The 17595-nt window shown below is 35.7% G+C and overlaps 1 protein-coding gene across 6 annotated transcripts in view; it reads right to left on the bottom strand.

Moving 5' to 3' along the window:
• The window catches only part of CEP350 (centrosomal protein 350), a 157875-nt gene that overhangs the window by 23753 nt on the left and 116527 nt on the right, over nucleotides 1-17595 (bottom strand). For all 6 annotated transcript variants that reach the window (XM_073011726.1, XM_073011725.1, XM_073011724.1 and 3 more), the window contains 6 exons: nucleotides 15818-16017; nucleotides 12322-12533; nucleotides 10120-10264; nucleotides 6055-6215; nucleotides 2531-2670; nucleotides 52-134 (listed from right to left, as the gene is read on the bottom strand). In XM_073011726.1, the coding sequence (XP_072867827.1) occupies nucleotides 52-134; nucleotides 2531-2670; nucleotides 6055-6215; nucleotides 10120-10264; nucleotides 12322-12533; nucleotides 15818-16017 (941 nt within the window). The remainder of the gene's footprint in view (nucleotides 1-51; nucleotides 135-2530; nucleotides 2671-6054; nucleotides 6216-10119; nucleotides 10265-12321; nucleotides 12534-15817; nucleotides 16018-17595) is intronic.

Raw genomic sequence — 17595 nt, forward strand, 5'->3', positions numbered from 1 at the left:
AAATCCTTAGACTATGTAGCTACAAGTTAATTATTTTTTCTAGTTACATACCAACATGTTCAGCAATAGACTCCAGGGATCCTCTAGAACGTTCTGAGTCTGTCAGTGATTTCCAATTCTTTGCCGTTTCAGATCTGACGTATAAAAATTAATGAGCAGAAATAAATATATTACTATAATAACTGGTAACAAAAAGCAAACATTCTTAGACAACTGCTTCTTTCCTCTTCTCCACAGTAGGTATGTCAATCTATGCCACTTTCATCAAGCCTATTTCTAATTCTCATCACTCTCACTAAATGAGCTTGCCTTTGTCACTAGATGACAAAAACAGAGGCCATCAGGCATGAACTTTACCTTCAAACTTTTACCTACAAGTTTATCCATATTCACAGCCATCCTAACTGCCTTTCCTCCTGTCTGCAGGATGAAAAGTTGTCTCTCTCTCATTTGTTCAAAGCTATTTGTTCAAACCACTCCCTATTACTGCCCTCTCTTGTTCTTTATAGATAACAGAAGAGGCTACATTCACTCTCTTTATTTTCTTGACTTCATTTGCTAAACTGTAATACTTGGCTTTTACTTCCTACCTTTTTATAATGCCCTAAAATGTTGCTATTTTATCATCTTGAGTACCTGGCTCCCATTTATTCCCTCTGAATGCTATCTCCTCTGGGTGATTTATGGCTTCAACCACTATCTATGTGCTTATCATCCTCATATTTCTAACCCTGTTAACTTTCCACATAGTTTCACTTAAACAACAGGCACTTAAAATTAACACTTAAAACCAAAATCATAAGCCTCCCACAGAAAACCACCTTTTCCATTTACATTAATGAAACCTTGACCCAATCAACTACCTAAGAGAAACCTGGGATTCATCTTAGACTTGCCCTGCTACCCCATCTAGCACTTTAACTAGTCAAGTCTACGTTTTTTGTTTTTTGTTTTTCTTTTTAATCCTTCACTATCCTAAAATATGTCTCCTATTTTCTATTCTTAATACTGGTTACTTGAGGTCTGGCTTCAGACTATTTTTCTTCCTGTTTGCAAGCTTACTCTTTTCTATCTTTCCTCTATATTGTGGTCAGAAAGATTTCTGTAAACACAAATATGACTGTGTCACTCTCTGGTTAAAATCCTTCAGTAGCTTAAGAAAATTACAAAGCCATTCAATAACATATTATGTAGAAATTAAAATGTACACTTCATAATATAATGGAAAAATATATATGTAACAAAAACACACACAAAATCTGAGCATAAAAAATCCTAGAAGGAAACATATCTAATTGTTGACATTTGCTATTTTGGGATACTTAGGTATGATATGATTTAAACTCTTTTCTTTTTACTGCTTCCCTAGAAATAGTAACACCAATAATAGCAGCAGCTAATGCACGATGCTTACTGTGTCCTATGCCCTGTTAAGTCTTTTAACCCTCATAACAAGTGTATTAATCAGGTATTATTATTATTCCTTTTTAATAGGGTATGAATCCCTATTAAAAAACTGAAGCACAGAGGGGTTAAATAACTTGTCCACAGTTACAGAACTAGCTAGAAATGGAGCCAGGATTCAAATTTAGGTAATGCTAAATTAATTGTAATGAGCCTGCAATACCTCTCTAACAAAAATGTCCCAAAATACTTTTTAAAGAAACCTTCAAAGGCTCCACATTTTCTAAAAGGTAAAACACAAACTGCTAAGAACAAATGAGTACAAGGTTTTCAGTTTGGCTTTTATTTATTGTTCCTTCTGCTAACTCCAGCAATATCCTATTATGTTCAGCTTCTATGATATGCCAATCTGTTTTTTTTTTTTTTTTGCTTTTAGTCATTCATGAATAACATTCTTTCTGAAATGACCCCTATTTCTCAATTGAACTGATCTGTCTAACCTTTTTGTTCAAAATTTAGTTTAAATATTATAACCTGACTTCCTAATACACAATATTATATATTCTAATGTTGCAACTTAGTATCTTCTGTATTTGCTTACTGACTGCATACCATTCCATCACTTGCAGAGAACCATCATTTACTGAGTTATTCATCCATTTTTGGACATAAAAATTGTTTTCAATGTTTTATTATATAAAGAATGTTCTGATAAATATATTCATGCAAATAGAGATTTTCAGTACCCCACATTTTCTCAATTTAGACTTCCAGAAATACATTACTGGGTCAAAGGTTACAGATTTATTTTTGACTTTTGAAACATAGCCAAACTGTTTTTTTCAAAGGTCCACATCAACTTATGCTACTACTAGCAATGTCGGAAAGTACCATTTTCATTGTACCCATCAGACTGCAGGATTAAAAATGTATTTTAAAATCCATACCTTACGTATGTAATTTTTAATTGTAATACATAACAGTTTGAATTTACTGACACTAAAAATAGAAAATAATATTTTTACTTCTATAATTTCAGTTACTTAAAAGGTAACTTCTACTGAAAATATTCCCTTATTCCTTTTCCAAACAAGGCAGAATATAGACAGTTATCAAAAATTTCTACCTGTGTAGTGGTGTGAGGGGTTTGATCTTGGGTTTTTCAGAAGCTGAGGAGAGTGTTTTAATCTGAGGCTTGGCTGTTGGTGATGTTTCCAAATCTCGGCTAAGCTCGGCTTCAGTTTTCTTAATAAATTCATCATACGACTAAGTTCAGAAAAATCAGAGGAGTCACTAGGCATAATTTTTAAAACTTATTTTAAATTATAAAATAGTATATTTTAAGGTAAAATACTCAAACAATAAAGAAGATGCAATATAAAATCTCCCTTCTTGCCCCCTCAGCGTCATTCTCCAGAACTCTATAGTTATTTGTACATCCTTCTCAAAATAATCTATAAGCAAGATATATAATTGTAATTCCAGTATCAATTAAGAAACAACATTGTGAATCTACAGAAATTTAATACGATGAAGCAATAATTCATACCTTGCCACATTAAAAAACTTCTTTGACTATATTTGCTAAAGAGTGTACTATTACTTTCATGATATTTTTAAGAAGTTAGCCATTCTGTTCTGAGTTTCAATGGCAGTAAGTTTCTTATGGGCTAAGTAAGGGATACAAATTATAAAAAGAGAAAGGTAGAGTTGACAGTATGATAGTTCAGAAATATAAAGAAAAAAAAACCAAAACTTTCCTGGTTATTACCCATTCTGTAAACAAAACTTTACTAATTTATAATTTGTATGAAATATAAGGGAATCCCTCCATCTCATATTATCATTCTTTAGTTTTCTGGGCTGAAGTCCTTACTTTTACAGCTCTCACTATTTGAAATTAGTGTTTTGTTCAGAACTGTATGTCTGGTACGTAATGTCCTATTCACAATGTCTGGTCCAAAAGCCTATCAATACATATTTATAGAATGAACTAATGGATGGATGGATGCTTGTCAACTGCTACGGATCCCTAAAATCTGGGCTGAAATCACTACTTTTACAACTCTCATCATCCATGTTACCTTCATCTGAATTGTCAACATTTTGTTAAAGTAACTCCTAGTATTAAACCTACACCACAGCTAGGTGTTCTAGCTCAGTAGGTACACCATGAGGACTATGACTACTAAGATCTGAAAGCTATACATTTATGAGTACAGTCCATTTATTAAATCTGTGATCAAATAAAATCCAATAGATTTTTTATATTAACTGCTATGTATTATGTATCTCTCTCTCATATACTGTAATTTTAAAAGTTAAATACAGAATTTTCTTTTGTCTTTGTTTACGCCATTAAGTAGAATGCTGGAAGAGATGGATCATATGGCACTTCTCTAGAGGGCTCTTTTCTGACTGACATAGTTATTAAGGAACATTTTTGAGCAATACTATTCATTCTAATAGTACTTTATCTCCAACAGTTACTTCAATGACTCATTAGTTGACGTATAAGATGAAATCCAAATTCATCAGTTTTACTTCTAAGGTCCTGAATATAATCTGTATTTTTAAATTTTATTTCCACTTCTTTCCAGCATGAACTCCCCGGTATGGTCATTGTATCTTAATCACTTTTCCTACTCTAACCATTGTGTAAGTTACAATCCCTATTCCATCTGTGTACTGTGTACCTGTTTAAATGTTTATTTTCTCCAGATCTATTAACAGGCCTCTTTTCTATGTGGAAGACAATACAATGGTAAAGGCACAGAATTTAAAATTAGAACTAGATTAAAATCCTAGTTTCACCATTTATGAGCTGTGTATCCTTGGATAAATCATTAATCTCACTGAAACTCAGTTTCCTTACCTGTAAAAGAGGGATAATAATACTCACACCTTGTTGTGAGGATTAAATGAAAAATATGTGTAATTAGCTGAGCTCTTGGCACATAAATAGGCATCTGAATATTTGATGATTAAATTAATAGCGGTAGGAGAAGCATGTGTTTGCTGTTATGTAACAAGGACCAAAAGGTGGAAATTGAAAGGACAGAAATTTTGGCTAAATACAACAAAGAGCTCTTCTAATACTTAGAGCACTTAGAGTTTAACATGGAAACCAATTAGCTCGAAATTTTGAAAATTCCTATTACTGGAAGTGTTCAGGTAGAAGTTGAATGATGTTCTCTGGGGATGAGATGAGAAGGGATTCTTGCAATAAGTAGGAGATTCAGTCTGATTCTACAATGAATGTCATGTTCTAGGAACACGGGGCTGGCAGAATGTGTGTAATAGAAAAGCAGAATGTCTGTAATAGAAAAGCAGTGTGAGGCAGAACATCTAAGAGACTACGCAGACAGTAGAGGCAAGAGGTCATAAGGGCCCCAACTAGCCTGGAGGCAGTAGGAATAGAAAGGAACAAACAAGAAACTTTATAAAAAAATCCATGAGAAGTAGTGACTGAATGGACAGGGAAAAACAGAATAAGGAAGACATCCCAGCCTGGGACAGAATCAGGAAGGCTGCTACAGCTTGGGGGAAAATTCAAGTTATCATTTAGAATCTATTCAAATAGTACAAAGAGTTGTACTATTTAATAAGTTGTGTGGCATGAAACACTGTTCTGTGAAATAAGGGAAGAGAAGGGCAAAGGGGAAGGGAAGGGGAAAAGGGAAAGGGGAAGGGGAAGGAGGAAAGAAAAGGAGAAAAAAAGGGGAAAGGGAAGGGGGAAGGAAGAGGAAAGAAGAAAGTTGGGGAAGGGAAGCAGCAACAATTCCAAACGCTGAAATTATTTACCTGGTAGTTCTCTGCTTACAAGGGTATAGATACCAATCTTTCTTTCAAAGGCCTAATCTTTCTCATTTAGGAAAAAAAAAAAAATCTAATACTTTATTTTAATATTTATTTTTTAGAGGTGGGGGTCTTGCTATGTTACCCAGGCTGCAGTGCAGTAGCCATTCACAGGTGCAATCATGGTGCACTACAGCCTCAAACTCCTGGCTTCAAGTAATTCCCCTGCCTCAACCTCCTGAGTATCTGGGACTTCAGAACACACCACTATATATAGCCAATTTTAATATTTATTTTAATACTTATTTTAATATTTAAATTTAAAATTTAATGTTTAGGCCGGGCACGGTGGCTCATGCCTGTAATCCAGCACTTTGGGAGGCCGAGGTGGGTGGATCACGAGGTCAGGAGATCGAGACCATCCTGGCTAACACGATGAAACCCCGTTTCTATGTATTGTATACTAAATATACAAAAAATTAGCCAGGCATGGTGGCAGGCGCCTGTAGTCCCAGCTACTCAGGAGGCTGAGGCAGAAGAATGGTGTGAACCCAGGGGGCGGAGCTTGCAGTGAGCACAAATTGCTCCACTGATCACTCCACTGAACTCCAGCCTGAGCGACAGAGTGGGACTCTGTCTCAAAAAAAATAAAAATAAAAAACAAATAAAATTTAATGTTTTAAGCAAGAATGTCCTTAGACACCCTCAGATTTTCTTTTAAGAGAATAAAATGTGGCACCACACTAATAATGAAGAATCCTAATCCATTACTTTATTAACAACATTAAAAACATTTTAGACGTCACATACACATTAGCCTTGACATTAAACCCCTTTCTTCCTATGTCTAACCTCTAACTGCTTGATCAGACTGGCTTCTTGGGCTTTCAGTCTTTCCTTTTGCCTTTTTTTCTGTTCCTTCTTCAACTGGTTCACAACTGATTTTCTTTTCCGCAATTCATCCTTCAGAGCTCTGATCCTACCTTCAATGTCACTCTGGTCAGATGTAGTTTCTGAAAGAGATACAAAATCTTTTATTTATAATTTTGACTTAAGCATAATGTTAACTCAGTAACTACTAAATAAAAAGCTGTAATATCCCATTTAAATAAAGCCAATCTAATAATTAAAATATGAGCTTCTGAAAAAAATGTATTACTAAAATGCATCCCTATAATTTCCCCCCCTGCCACACACACTTTATTTTTGGCTTGGTTCCTCCTATTTATTTTCACTTTCTAATTGTACTATTTGAAATTATAAATAAATCTTGAGATACGCTGTCTTGGTAAGACATGCAGCTGGAAATTGAGAAATGTTTAGACTGATGAAATTTGGATATTCTGCAAGAAATTACTTCTGGTGACAAGATAATCATATTTAACTGTCTCTTGCCTTGGTTATTAATACATAATTTAATAGTTTTAAAGTCATATTAAAATCAAACTAGAGTTTTACCACTTCAAATTGCTTGTGATTCATTAGCTGATGGCTTAATATCACATTAAAAAGAGAGAAATTATAAAGAAATAGACTCTGCTGTAATCTTTCTTTGAAAGCTCTCAAAATATTTAAAATAAATGAAAGGAAGCTAGTTAAATCTTTCCTCTCCAACAGTTCACATATACAAGACGTCTACTCATAGCAACATCATGAAAAGGATATTTCATTATAATGTGTCATACACATGCTATGAAAACAAACAGGTATCATTTAAAGACACTGCTTATTTCACTACACATGGAAATTACATAGCATAGGAATTACTGTTCCTCACACCTCCCCCAATCACACAATGGTGTCATTTTCATACACTAATGTTGAGTGAGACATTTAAAAGTCTTACAATGGAAATAATATCATACACAAATCTTAAGACTCAGACTTAACATTACGTCAAAGACCAGGATTCTACCAGTTACTTCAGGTCAAACTGCATAAGAGCTAGTTATAGAAGTTATTTAAATGCAAAAAGATTACAAATGTCTTTTTAATAGTGTGGTCGGTCTAAATATCTGAATAAGAAATAATAAAATGTGAGTTCCTGTCACTTCTATGACACTGAGTTAAGGCATACTAGCAAAGTTAGGCTGTTTTATATTAGTGGTGGCATCATACTGAGCCCTTAGCATAGGCAAGGCTCAATTATTTACTTATGTACTTCCAAAATTATTATTTTGATAAGATTTTGTAGACCACTACATTCTTACAGGCCTAGTTTCAATTTTGCCCCCAAAATAACTATTTTAAATTAATATTTAAAAAAATTGTATACACCAGCAGTGATTTTCTAATAAAAAAATATATTTACCATCTATGGTTGAAGATTTAATAGCAGGTGATGAAAAACCTGGGGTTTTTAGATGAAAGACCTTGGAAAATGTTTATGTTTTTAAGTACTAAAGAAACCAAACACAGGCCGGGCGCACTGGCTCACGCCTGTAATCCCAGCAGTTTGGGAGGCCAAGGTGGGCAGACTAATGAGGTCAGGAGTTCGAGACTACCCTAGGCAGCATGGCAAAACCCCATCTCTACCAAAAATACAAAAATTAGCCGGGTGTGGCACCATGCGCCTGTAGTCCCAGCTACTCAGGAGGCTGAGGCAGGAGGATCATTTAAGCCCAGGAGGCAGAGGTTGAAGTAAGCTGAGATCATGCCACACATTCCAGCTTGGGCGACAGGGCTAGAGACTGTCTCAAAACAAAATAACCTGCTAGAATAACTTGTTTTTAAAAAATGAGTTTCTGATTATTTGACACACACTGATTATATTAGCTTGGTTGATAAAACTCTCCATCATTTAAGTAAAGGTATTAAAACTCTACTACATTAATATCTGCCACTTCTACAAATACTGAATATAAATAATGTCATCTTGAATAGGTAGTGAATCTGTTGTTTAGAAACCTCAGAGCTTATCTTTTTTTTTTTTTTTTTTTGAGACGGAGTCTCACTCTGTCACCCAGCCTGGAGTGCAGTGGCGCGATCTCAGCTCACTGCAAGCTTTGCTTCCTGGGTTTACGCCATTCTCCTGCCTCAGTCTCCCGAGTAGCTGGGACTACAGGCGCCCGCCACCTCGCCCGGCTAATTTTTCATATGTTTTAGTAGAGACGGGGTTTCACCGGGTTAGCCAGGATGATTTCGATCTCCTGACCTCGTGATCCGCCCGTCTCGGCCTCCCAAAGTGCTGGGATTACAGGCTTGAGCCACCGCGCCCGGCCTAGAAACCTCAGAGCTACTTTTCTAAAACCATTTATTCTTACTTAAATAAGCGTCACCAATAAAACAGGATCTTACAAACGTTATTATTAATCCTTGGTGCATAACTCATGTAAGGATGGTTGAAACATTATTCCATTGCTAACAAACGAAAAAGATAAGCCAGTTTTGGCAAAGAAACCTGAAAAAGTCACCAGTAAGTAAGAGATCCAGGATAAGAACGCACGTTTCCAAGTATTCAAGTTTATGTCTACTGACAAGTTATTCTCTTGGAAGCAATTTTTCACCAACGTACATAAAAGCAAATATATAAAAACATTAATAAATTTCCACAGAGAAATATGAGACAACATTCTTCAACTGGCCTGACTCAATTATTCTATTCCTAAGAATCTATTCCACACTGAAATATACAAAAAGAATTTTTATCATATATATGATAAACACACATATAAATGACATATGGTATTACACACACACACACGAGTCATGCACCACATATGATGTTTTGGTCAATGACAGACTACATAGCAGACTACATATCATATATTATAAATATATGATAGTGGTCCCAAGATTATAATATTTTTACTACACCTTTTCTATGTTTAGATATACAAATACTTAACATTGTGTTACAATTGCGTATAGTATTCAGTATAGTAATATACTGTACAGGTATTACACTCTAGGAGCAAGAGGCTATACCATATGGCCTGAGAGTGCAGTAAGGCTACACAATCTAGGTTTGTCTAAGTTCATTCTATGAAGTTCACATAATGATGAAATTGCTTAATGACACATTTCTCAGAGCATATCCTGGATGTTAAGTGATGCATGACTACATATATGTGTAAATATTTACATAAAGATGTTTATTATAGCATTATTTGCAACTGTGAAATATTTGAGAAAATCTAAATGGCCATCACTAGGGAAACAGTTAAATAAATTACGGTACATCTACTCTTTGAAATATTATATAGTTACTCAAAGAAGAAAGAAGAACTGTAAATATGGGTGTAGGAAAATTCCATGATTTATAATTGCCTGACACATGGAAAACAAAAGGGTACAACACATAATCAATTACGAAAACAACAACAACAAAAAACAAAGAATAACATTTTTCATGTTTCCTTTACTAAATGTTTACTCTCAAAACTAAAACTGAATTCAAAAAGCAATACACTGGGCCGGGTACAGTGGCTCACACCTGTAATCCCAGCACTTTGGGAAGCTGAGATGGGCAGATCACCTGAGGTCAGAAGTTCGAGACCAGCCTGGCCAACATGGTGAAACCTCGTCTCTACTAAAAAAAAAATACAAAAATTAGCCGGGCGTGGTAATGGGCACCTGTAATCCCACCTTCTCGGGAGGCTGAGGCAGGAGAATCGCTTGACCCTGGGAGGTGGAGGTTGCAGTGAGCCAAGATCGCACCACTGCACTCCAGCCTGAGTGACGGAGTGACACTCCATCTTAGAAAACAACAAAAAAAAGCAATACACTGAATATGCCTAACTCAATATATTCAATATGGCAATACTCAATATGGTATTAATCTTCTTCACAATCCTACATAAACCCACCACTGTCTGTCTACATATGCTTCCTAAAGTCAACAAACTCCTTGAAGCCTTTTAGAGTAGAGGTTGTTCAAATACAACACAAATAAAAACTCCTCATGATTAGTCTTACCTGACTGTGTCATAGATAATGACTCATCTGACCAACTATAACAGTGCTGATGGGACTTGATAGGCAGATGACATTGTCCTCCAGTCCTATGACATCCTTTGCTAGACTCCTGCTTTGACACAGATGTGCAGCTTTTGGGAACTGACTGTTCAAACAGAAAACCAAACAGAAACTATTTTGTGATATAATTGTAAAATTCTATTTAAAATTTGAGATATTAGCCATATAAAGATAATATTTACAAAGAATTTAAGATAACTGTTAGGACCCAAGTGAAAAAAGTTTACAAATTATTCAACCTGGGAAAGCTGATTTTTAAAAAAAGTTTACAAATTATATAAAGGATAAGACCTCAATTTTTTTTTGAAGACATAGAAAAAAATTATAAAAGAGCATGCTTTTAAAAAGTTTTACAATCAATTAGAAGTGATTATTATGTCAGTGATATTTACCCCTCCCCCAATTCTTTTAATTTTGAAAATACTCAGTACGTACTTTTACAGAAAGGAGAGAGGAAGGGAAGAAGAAAACAGAGCATAAGACGTTTGCCCACAAGAGAACAAAAGACAAAATTTCTACCCTGACATCAGGTGGAAGTGAGATGCCTGATTTGATTCCTAGCTACTATCCCTGTGACTTTGGGCAAATTTCCTAGGTTGGGGATTAGAACAGTATCTATAGGATTCTTTCAAGGGTTAAATGAGATAATCCATGTAAGGCACTTGGTAAATACTTTGTAAATAAACACTTAATAAATATTAGCTTTTATTATAAAAACTACTTTAAGATATACTAGTTTTGATTTCCTTGATATATTTTCTTGTGAAAAAAGCTCTAATTTTTAATAGTCAATCAGTTCGTGGCTACTCCGAGCCTCATCAATAATGATGCTAGGTAGAATGTAATTGATTTATAAGAGCTAATAAACTTTTAAGATTGTATAAATACAGTTTGGTTGTAAGTTCCTGGAAGGCAGAAATTTACAGAATAATAGATAATGCTACAAGTAAATTATCTATATAAGTCTAATATTATCATACAATAAATAAGAGACCACTAACATAATTATTAAAAGCCTTTAATAACCTAAAAATGCTGATTTCAAGTATGTGCACAAGGACACTGAAATATTTTTTAACATAATATTGAATAGGCTCTTCAATGAATAAAAAATGTTCTTCTGGCCGGGCACGGTGGCTCACGCCCGTAATCCCAGCACTTTGGGAGGCCAAGGTGGGAGGATCACCTGAGGTCGGGAGTTTGAGACCAGCCTGACCAACATGGAGAAACCCTGTCTCTACTAAAAATACAAAATTAGCTGGGCATAGTGGGCATGCCTGTAATCCCAGCTACTCAGAAGGCTGAGGCAGGAGAATTGCTTAAACCCACGAGGTGGAGGTTGCAGTGAGCAGAGATCGTGCCATTGCACTCCAGCCTGGGCAACAAGAGTGAAACTCCATCTCAGAAAAAAAAATGTTTTTCTTCTAGATCTTCTAGGTGCTGTAACATAAATGAACCTGATTGACTTTTCAATGGGGAAATAAAATTAATTCTTTCCATCACAATAAAAATGGAAGACTCTAACAAAGAATATTCCATTCTGAATTTGGGCAGATCTTTTTTTAAACACAAAGAGGCTTTAACAATGTCTGTGTATACTTTAGTATACCACAGCATACTAAATATTTAACATTGTTATGCTAATTATTTGCTATATTTAAAAAAAACAGTAAAGTTTCTACCTTGAGTTTTTACCAACTAGTTTTTTTTTTTCTATAAAGTACACAATTAAGGACAAGGTAGAAAATCTTAGTCTAATAATGGCCATTATCTTAATTTAAAATCAATAACTATTTCAGACCTGCCTTTAAGAGGTTAAACCATTACTTTTATTCTATGAGTTATACAGAAGTTATTAATTCAGTTACAGTAAAAGTACTCTGGTGTGGTTTAAGATCTTACTGTTTTTGTTATGTGAAAAAACAAACTTCAGAAAGAACTTGTGTTGTTTCCACAAATTGTTTTTCATAAAGACTTTAGAAGTTCCTATTCACTCAATATTAACAGACTTGATAGCAAATGATTTTATAACCTCCACTAATGCCAAAATTCATATATTTGTAAATGAGAAGCTTTCTTTCTTTTCATTTTAGACAGCTTTTTTCCAGAGAATCTTTAAGATATAAATACACATTAACTTACATGTTTACTAGGAGAGGTAGAAGATTCTAGTTCCTGTGAACAAACCATTTCTTCAGTAAGTATACTGTGATCTGGAGTCCCTGGCTGTTCCTGTCCAATAGACTCGGATGGTACATATTCAACAGCAGGGCTGCCTAATTCTTCTGGAATGGAGCTTTCACTGTTTAGATGAGAGTACAGAGGTACTGGAGATTCCTCTTCACTTGCTATTTCTAGAAAGAGAGGGCGAAAACAAGAAAAAAAATATACAATCTTGGTCAATGGGAAAACTATACTGATAAACATTGTTTTTAGCATATTATTACTCGTTGCATTTTTGCCTCCCACAAACAGGAGAGTCATAGCTTCCACAGATGCACAGATCTATTTCTGGGTTATCTGTTTCACAGTCTATTTGTCTCTCTCTGTGCAAATGTATTATTTTAATCACTACAACTTAGAAGTCTTGATATATGGTAAAGTAAGTTTCCGCATTTTGTGGTCCTTCTTTACTAGTGTCTTTGCTTTTTGGTCTTTGTTCTTTCATGTAATATATATATATATATATATTTTTTAGATGGCGTTCCGTTCTTGTTGCCCAGGATGGAGTGCAGTGGCATGATCTCGGCTCACTGTAACCTCTGCTTCCTGGGTTCAAGTGATTCTTCTGCCTCAGCCTCCCAAGTAGCTGGGATTACAGGCACATGTCACCACACCCAGCTAATTTTTGTCTTTTTAATAGAGACGGGGTTTCACCATAGTGGCCAGGCTTGACTCCAACTCTGACCTCAGGTGATCCATCCACCTCGGCCTCCCAAAGTGCTGGGATTACAGGTGTGAACCACCATGCCCGGCCTCATATAAATTTTTTAATGAGCTCGTCAAAGGTTTCCTATGAAGAAACCTTGCTGAGTTTCTGATGTAAATAGTCTTGAATCTACAGATCAGTTTAAGGAGAATTGGTATCTTATGACACTGAATCTGTGAATATGGAATAATGTTCCGTTTATTTTGGCTTTTTTTTTTTTTTTTTTTTTTTTTTACTTTTTGAGACAGGGTCTTGCTTTGTCACCCAGGCTGGAGTGCAGTAGCATGAACAGGGCTCACTGCAGCCTCGACCTCCCAGGAACAAGCAATCCTCCTGCCTCTGCCTCCTAAGTAGCTGGGACTATAGGCCTGTGCCACCATGCCTGGCTAATATTTCTGTAGAGGCAGTGTTTGGTCATGTTGCCCAGGCTTGTCATGAACTCTTGAGCTTAAGCAATGTGCATGCCTCAGCCTCCTAAAGTGTTGGGATTACAGGCATAAGCCACAAAAGCATAAGGCTGTTTTGGTTTTCTTTAATGTTTCCTAATAAAATTCTAAATTTTTCTATATAAAGATCTTGTACACTTTTTGTTAAACGTATTCCTAGGTACTTCATATTTTTTGTTTCTATTATATATTGTTTCTATTTGTATCTTTTTTAAAAAATATTTTTCTAATCAATTTTTGATCTATAGACATGCAATTGAATTTTGTATATGAATTTTATAACCAGAAACCTTGTTAAGCTCACTTATTAATTGTAATAATTAACATGTAAATTCTGGATTATCTATGTGTGTAGCTTTATTAACTGTAAGTAACAAGAATTCTGCTTCTTCTCACTCCTTATAGCTTTTAATTCTTTTTCTAGCCTTAAATGTACTGTGTAGGACCTCTACGCAATGCTGAACAGAGCTAAAAATAAGCATCCTGGTCTTATCTCCAAATCCAAAGGAACTTTCTGTATTTTATCATTAAGTATCTATTATAGGTTTGGTTTTTTGTTTTTGTTAACACCCTTTATCGGGTAAAGAAAGTTCCTTTCTACGGCTACTTTGATCTGAGGTTTATTTATTTTATCACAAATGCTTTTTATTTTTATGTAGTCATTTTTTTTTTCTTTGAGACAGAGTCTCACTCTGTCACCCAGGTTGGAGTGCAGTGGTATGATCTTAGCTCACTGTAACCTCTGCCTCCTGGGCTCAGGTGATTTTCGTGTCTCAGCCTCCTGAGTAGCTGGGACCACAGATGCGTGCCACCATGCTCAACTAATTTTTTTACTTTTGGTAGAGACAGGGTTTTACCATGTTGCCCAGGCTGGTCTCAAACTCCTGGGTTCAAGTGATCCACCCACCTCAGCCTCCCAAAGTGTTGGGATTACAGGCGTATGTCACTGAGTCTGGCCCACAAATGCTTTTAAAATTTTATCAAATGCCTTTCTGAATCCATTGAGATGATCAATTCTTCTCCTTTAATCTGGGTAAGGTAATTCACCACATTATCAACTGTTTAATGTGTGCTAATCCCACTCTGTCATTAAGTATTAGGATTTGCATATATAGTTGAACTTGGTGTGCTAATACATACTTCAGGATAGGTAAGATTGGCCTTTCGTTTTCTGATACTGTCCTTCTATGGACATAATATCAAACTTATATACTAGCCTCATAAAATGAGTTGAGAAATGTCTCTTTTTTTATTCTATGGAAAAGAATTATAATACCATGTTTCACCCCCCCCCCCCTTTTTAATCTAGTATACTGGTAAAGATGGATGAGGTCTTTGTAAAAGGATGCCTAGTTACTGGGGTACAATTCCTTTACTGGTGAAAGAATCAGGAGGGTTCTCTTATCTTACTGAGTAAGCTTTGGTAAGTTGTATTTTTAAGAAGAATTTAGCCATTTCTTCTAAGTTTTCAAGTTTGTATTGGAATAAAGTTATTACAATTTTTTTTTTTTTTCTTGAGAGACGGAGTCTCGCTGTTGCCAGGCTATAGTGCAGTGGTGTGATCTCGGCTCACTGCGACCTCCACCTCTTGGGTTCAAGCAATTCTCCTGCGTCAGTCTCCTGAGTAGCTGGGATTACAGGTGCGTGCCACCACACCCAGCTAATTTCTTTTGTATTTTAGTAGAGACGGGGTTTCACTGTGTTGCTCAGGCTGGTCTCGAACTCCTGAGCTCAGGCAATCCACCTGCCTCAGCCTCCCAAAGTGCAAGGATTACAGTCGTGAGCCACCATGCCTGGCCACAATTTTTTTTTGTCTAATTTCTCCAGCATTTGTGGTTATATCATCTTTCTCATCATTTGCATCACCTCAATCATCTGCATTTTAATTACAATTTTATTTTATTTTTAGAGACAGAGTCTCACTCTGACACACAGCCTGGAGCACAGTGGGGTGATCACAGCTCTCTGTAACCTTGACTTCTTGGGCTCAAGCAAGCCTCTCGCCTCAGTAACTAGGACTATAGGTATGTACCACCATACCCAGCTAACTTTTTAATTTTTTGTAGAATCGGGGTCTGCTATGTCATCCAGGCTGGTCTTGAACTCCTGGCCTCAAGCGATCCTCTGGCCTTGGCCTTCCAAAGTCTTCGGATTACAGGCATGAGCCACTGTGTCCAGCCTCGCATTTTTAAAAGTAATGAAATATATCTTTCAATTATGTTAGGCTTTAGTTTGTAGTGTGAACAGAGTTAGTATTTATTACCTTTCTGTTCTGTTCTCTGGTCCTCCAGTTCTTTCTTAGGAGTTTTGGGTTTTATTAATTCTTTGTCCCAGGCAGCCAAAGCTTGTTTTTCCATTTGACGAATTTCTGCTTCTTCTGCATCTAAACGTCGCTTCCACTCTAGGAGCTCCTCTGCATGTTGTCGCCGTTGCATTAATTTTTGCTCCCGCTTTGTCAGAAACCTATGGTCACACCATGAAGAACAGTTTGAGAGAACAAATCTATAGGCAGAGATCACTATGAGAGCTCTATCACTCACCACCTTATCAACAAGCTGTGCAAAAGCAGAACATTCATACTACTCTTCTTTCTGAAAAAGGCTTGAGATAATATAAGCTTTCATGAGTCAACTTATTCAGAAAATGAGGGAATTTATGTTTTACTCATAATGGTTTGTAAAGTTAGCAAAGGAAAAATAGCAGTATATTGAGAAAAAAAACCCTTCAGAATATCTAGACAACCATAATTGATAATGTTCATATTTATATATTCATTTTTTGTAGGTTATTCTTTTCTATAACAGAAGAGGTAAGGAATTTATTCTGAAGGCTCAGACCAGAAAACACACAAAACCCGAAACAACAAATACCAAAAATAATAAAAAACAAACCCAAAAGCCCCAAAACAAGCAAGCAAACAAAAAACATGTTCATGTCCCTTTTTTACTTTTATTTTAAAGTTCTGCCTGGCTTTGTTTCAGGTCTAATGAATTTTGTTTCTTCCATTACCTAAGAGATGCAATGTGAAGTGGTAAATCTTTTTTTCATGGAGAGAACATTGAGTACCACAGTCCATGTTTTATGCATATAAACCTATTTATTTACTTAAGTAAAGGTATGCATCAAATTCTCAATTTAACCTGATTTCTGAACTTAAATAGCCAATGATATCTTAGGCCCAAAGGGTTAGGAGAAATTACTGAGTTAGGAAAAATTACTTAGTTTAGAGGCTACTAATAAACCATCTTCGAATGTAGATGCCACGACTAAATAAAATGTGGGCTGCTCACATTACTAGTGTTATATCTATAGTGGTAGCTAACCAACAAAAATGCATACATGTATCGCACAAACACTAAAAAGCACAAGAACTGTCACTCTACTTCTTGAGCAATCATCATGTCAAATTAATGTGGAAACAAAAGGTAAAATTTATGGGACATTTGACAAGAGGCCTCCAGGCTGTTAAAAAAAAACAAAAGAGAGAGAGAGAAAAAAAAGCAAACAAAACAAACAAAAAGAACAGAGCATGCTCTATCAAAGAGTGCACTGAAAAAGGTGCAAAGTTACCTGACCAACTGGTTGTAGATATACAGCTGGAATTTGGGATGAAGGTTGGGAAAACAGACACTGAGAGAGGCCCAGTGATGAGACGTAAAGACAGAGAAGAAGTAGTGAACAGGAGAGCAGTGTCTACAAAATAAGGAGGAAGATTTTAAAACCAAGAGATCAAGAGGCAGAAAGAATGAGAAAGGGAAAGCGTGAGCTGAGTAAAGAAATTTTAATATGCTTCCTGAAGAACATTATAAGCGACTCAGTTAAAGCAGGCATTACACTCTGTGTGACATTTTTTAAAGTGTATTTTTATAGATCTTACCAATAATTCCTGAATAAACATGCCTTTCTTCTCAAATGTTGCTTAACTACCATCTGTATTTTCAGTTAAATTTACTTATTTGTGAGTAAATTAATAAGAAGTACACTGTGGGACTAAATTAGTTTTCAATTAAGCTTTAACAGACAGTACAACAATTATGGCCA

The sequence above is a fragment of the Chlorocebus sabaeus genome, chromosome 25, assembly GCF_047675955.1.
Source record: "Chlorocebus sabaeus isolate Y175 chromosome 25, mChlSab1.0.hap1, whole genome shotgun sequence".
In the NCBI taxonomy this organism is placed as follows: Eukaryota; Metazoa; Chordata; class Mammalia; order Primates; family Cercopithecidae; genus Chlorocebus; species Chlorocebus sabaeus.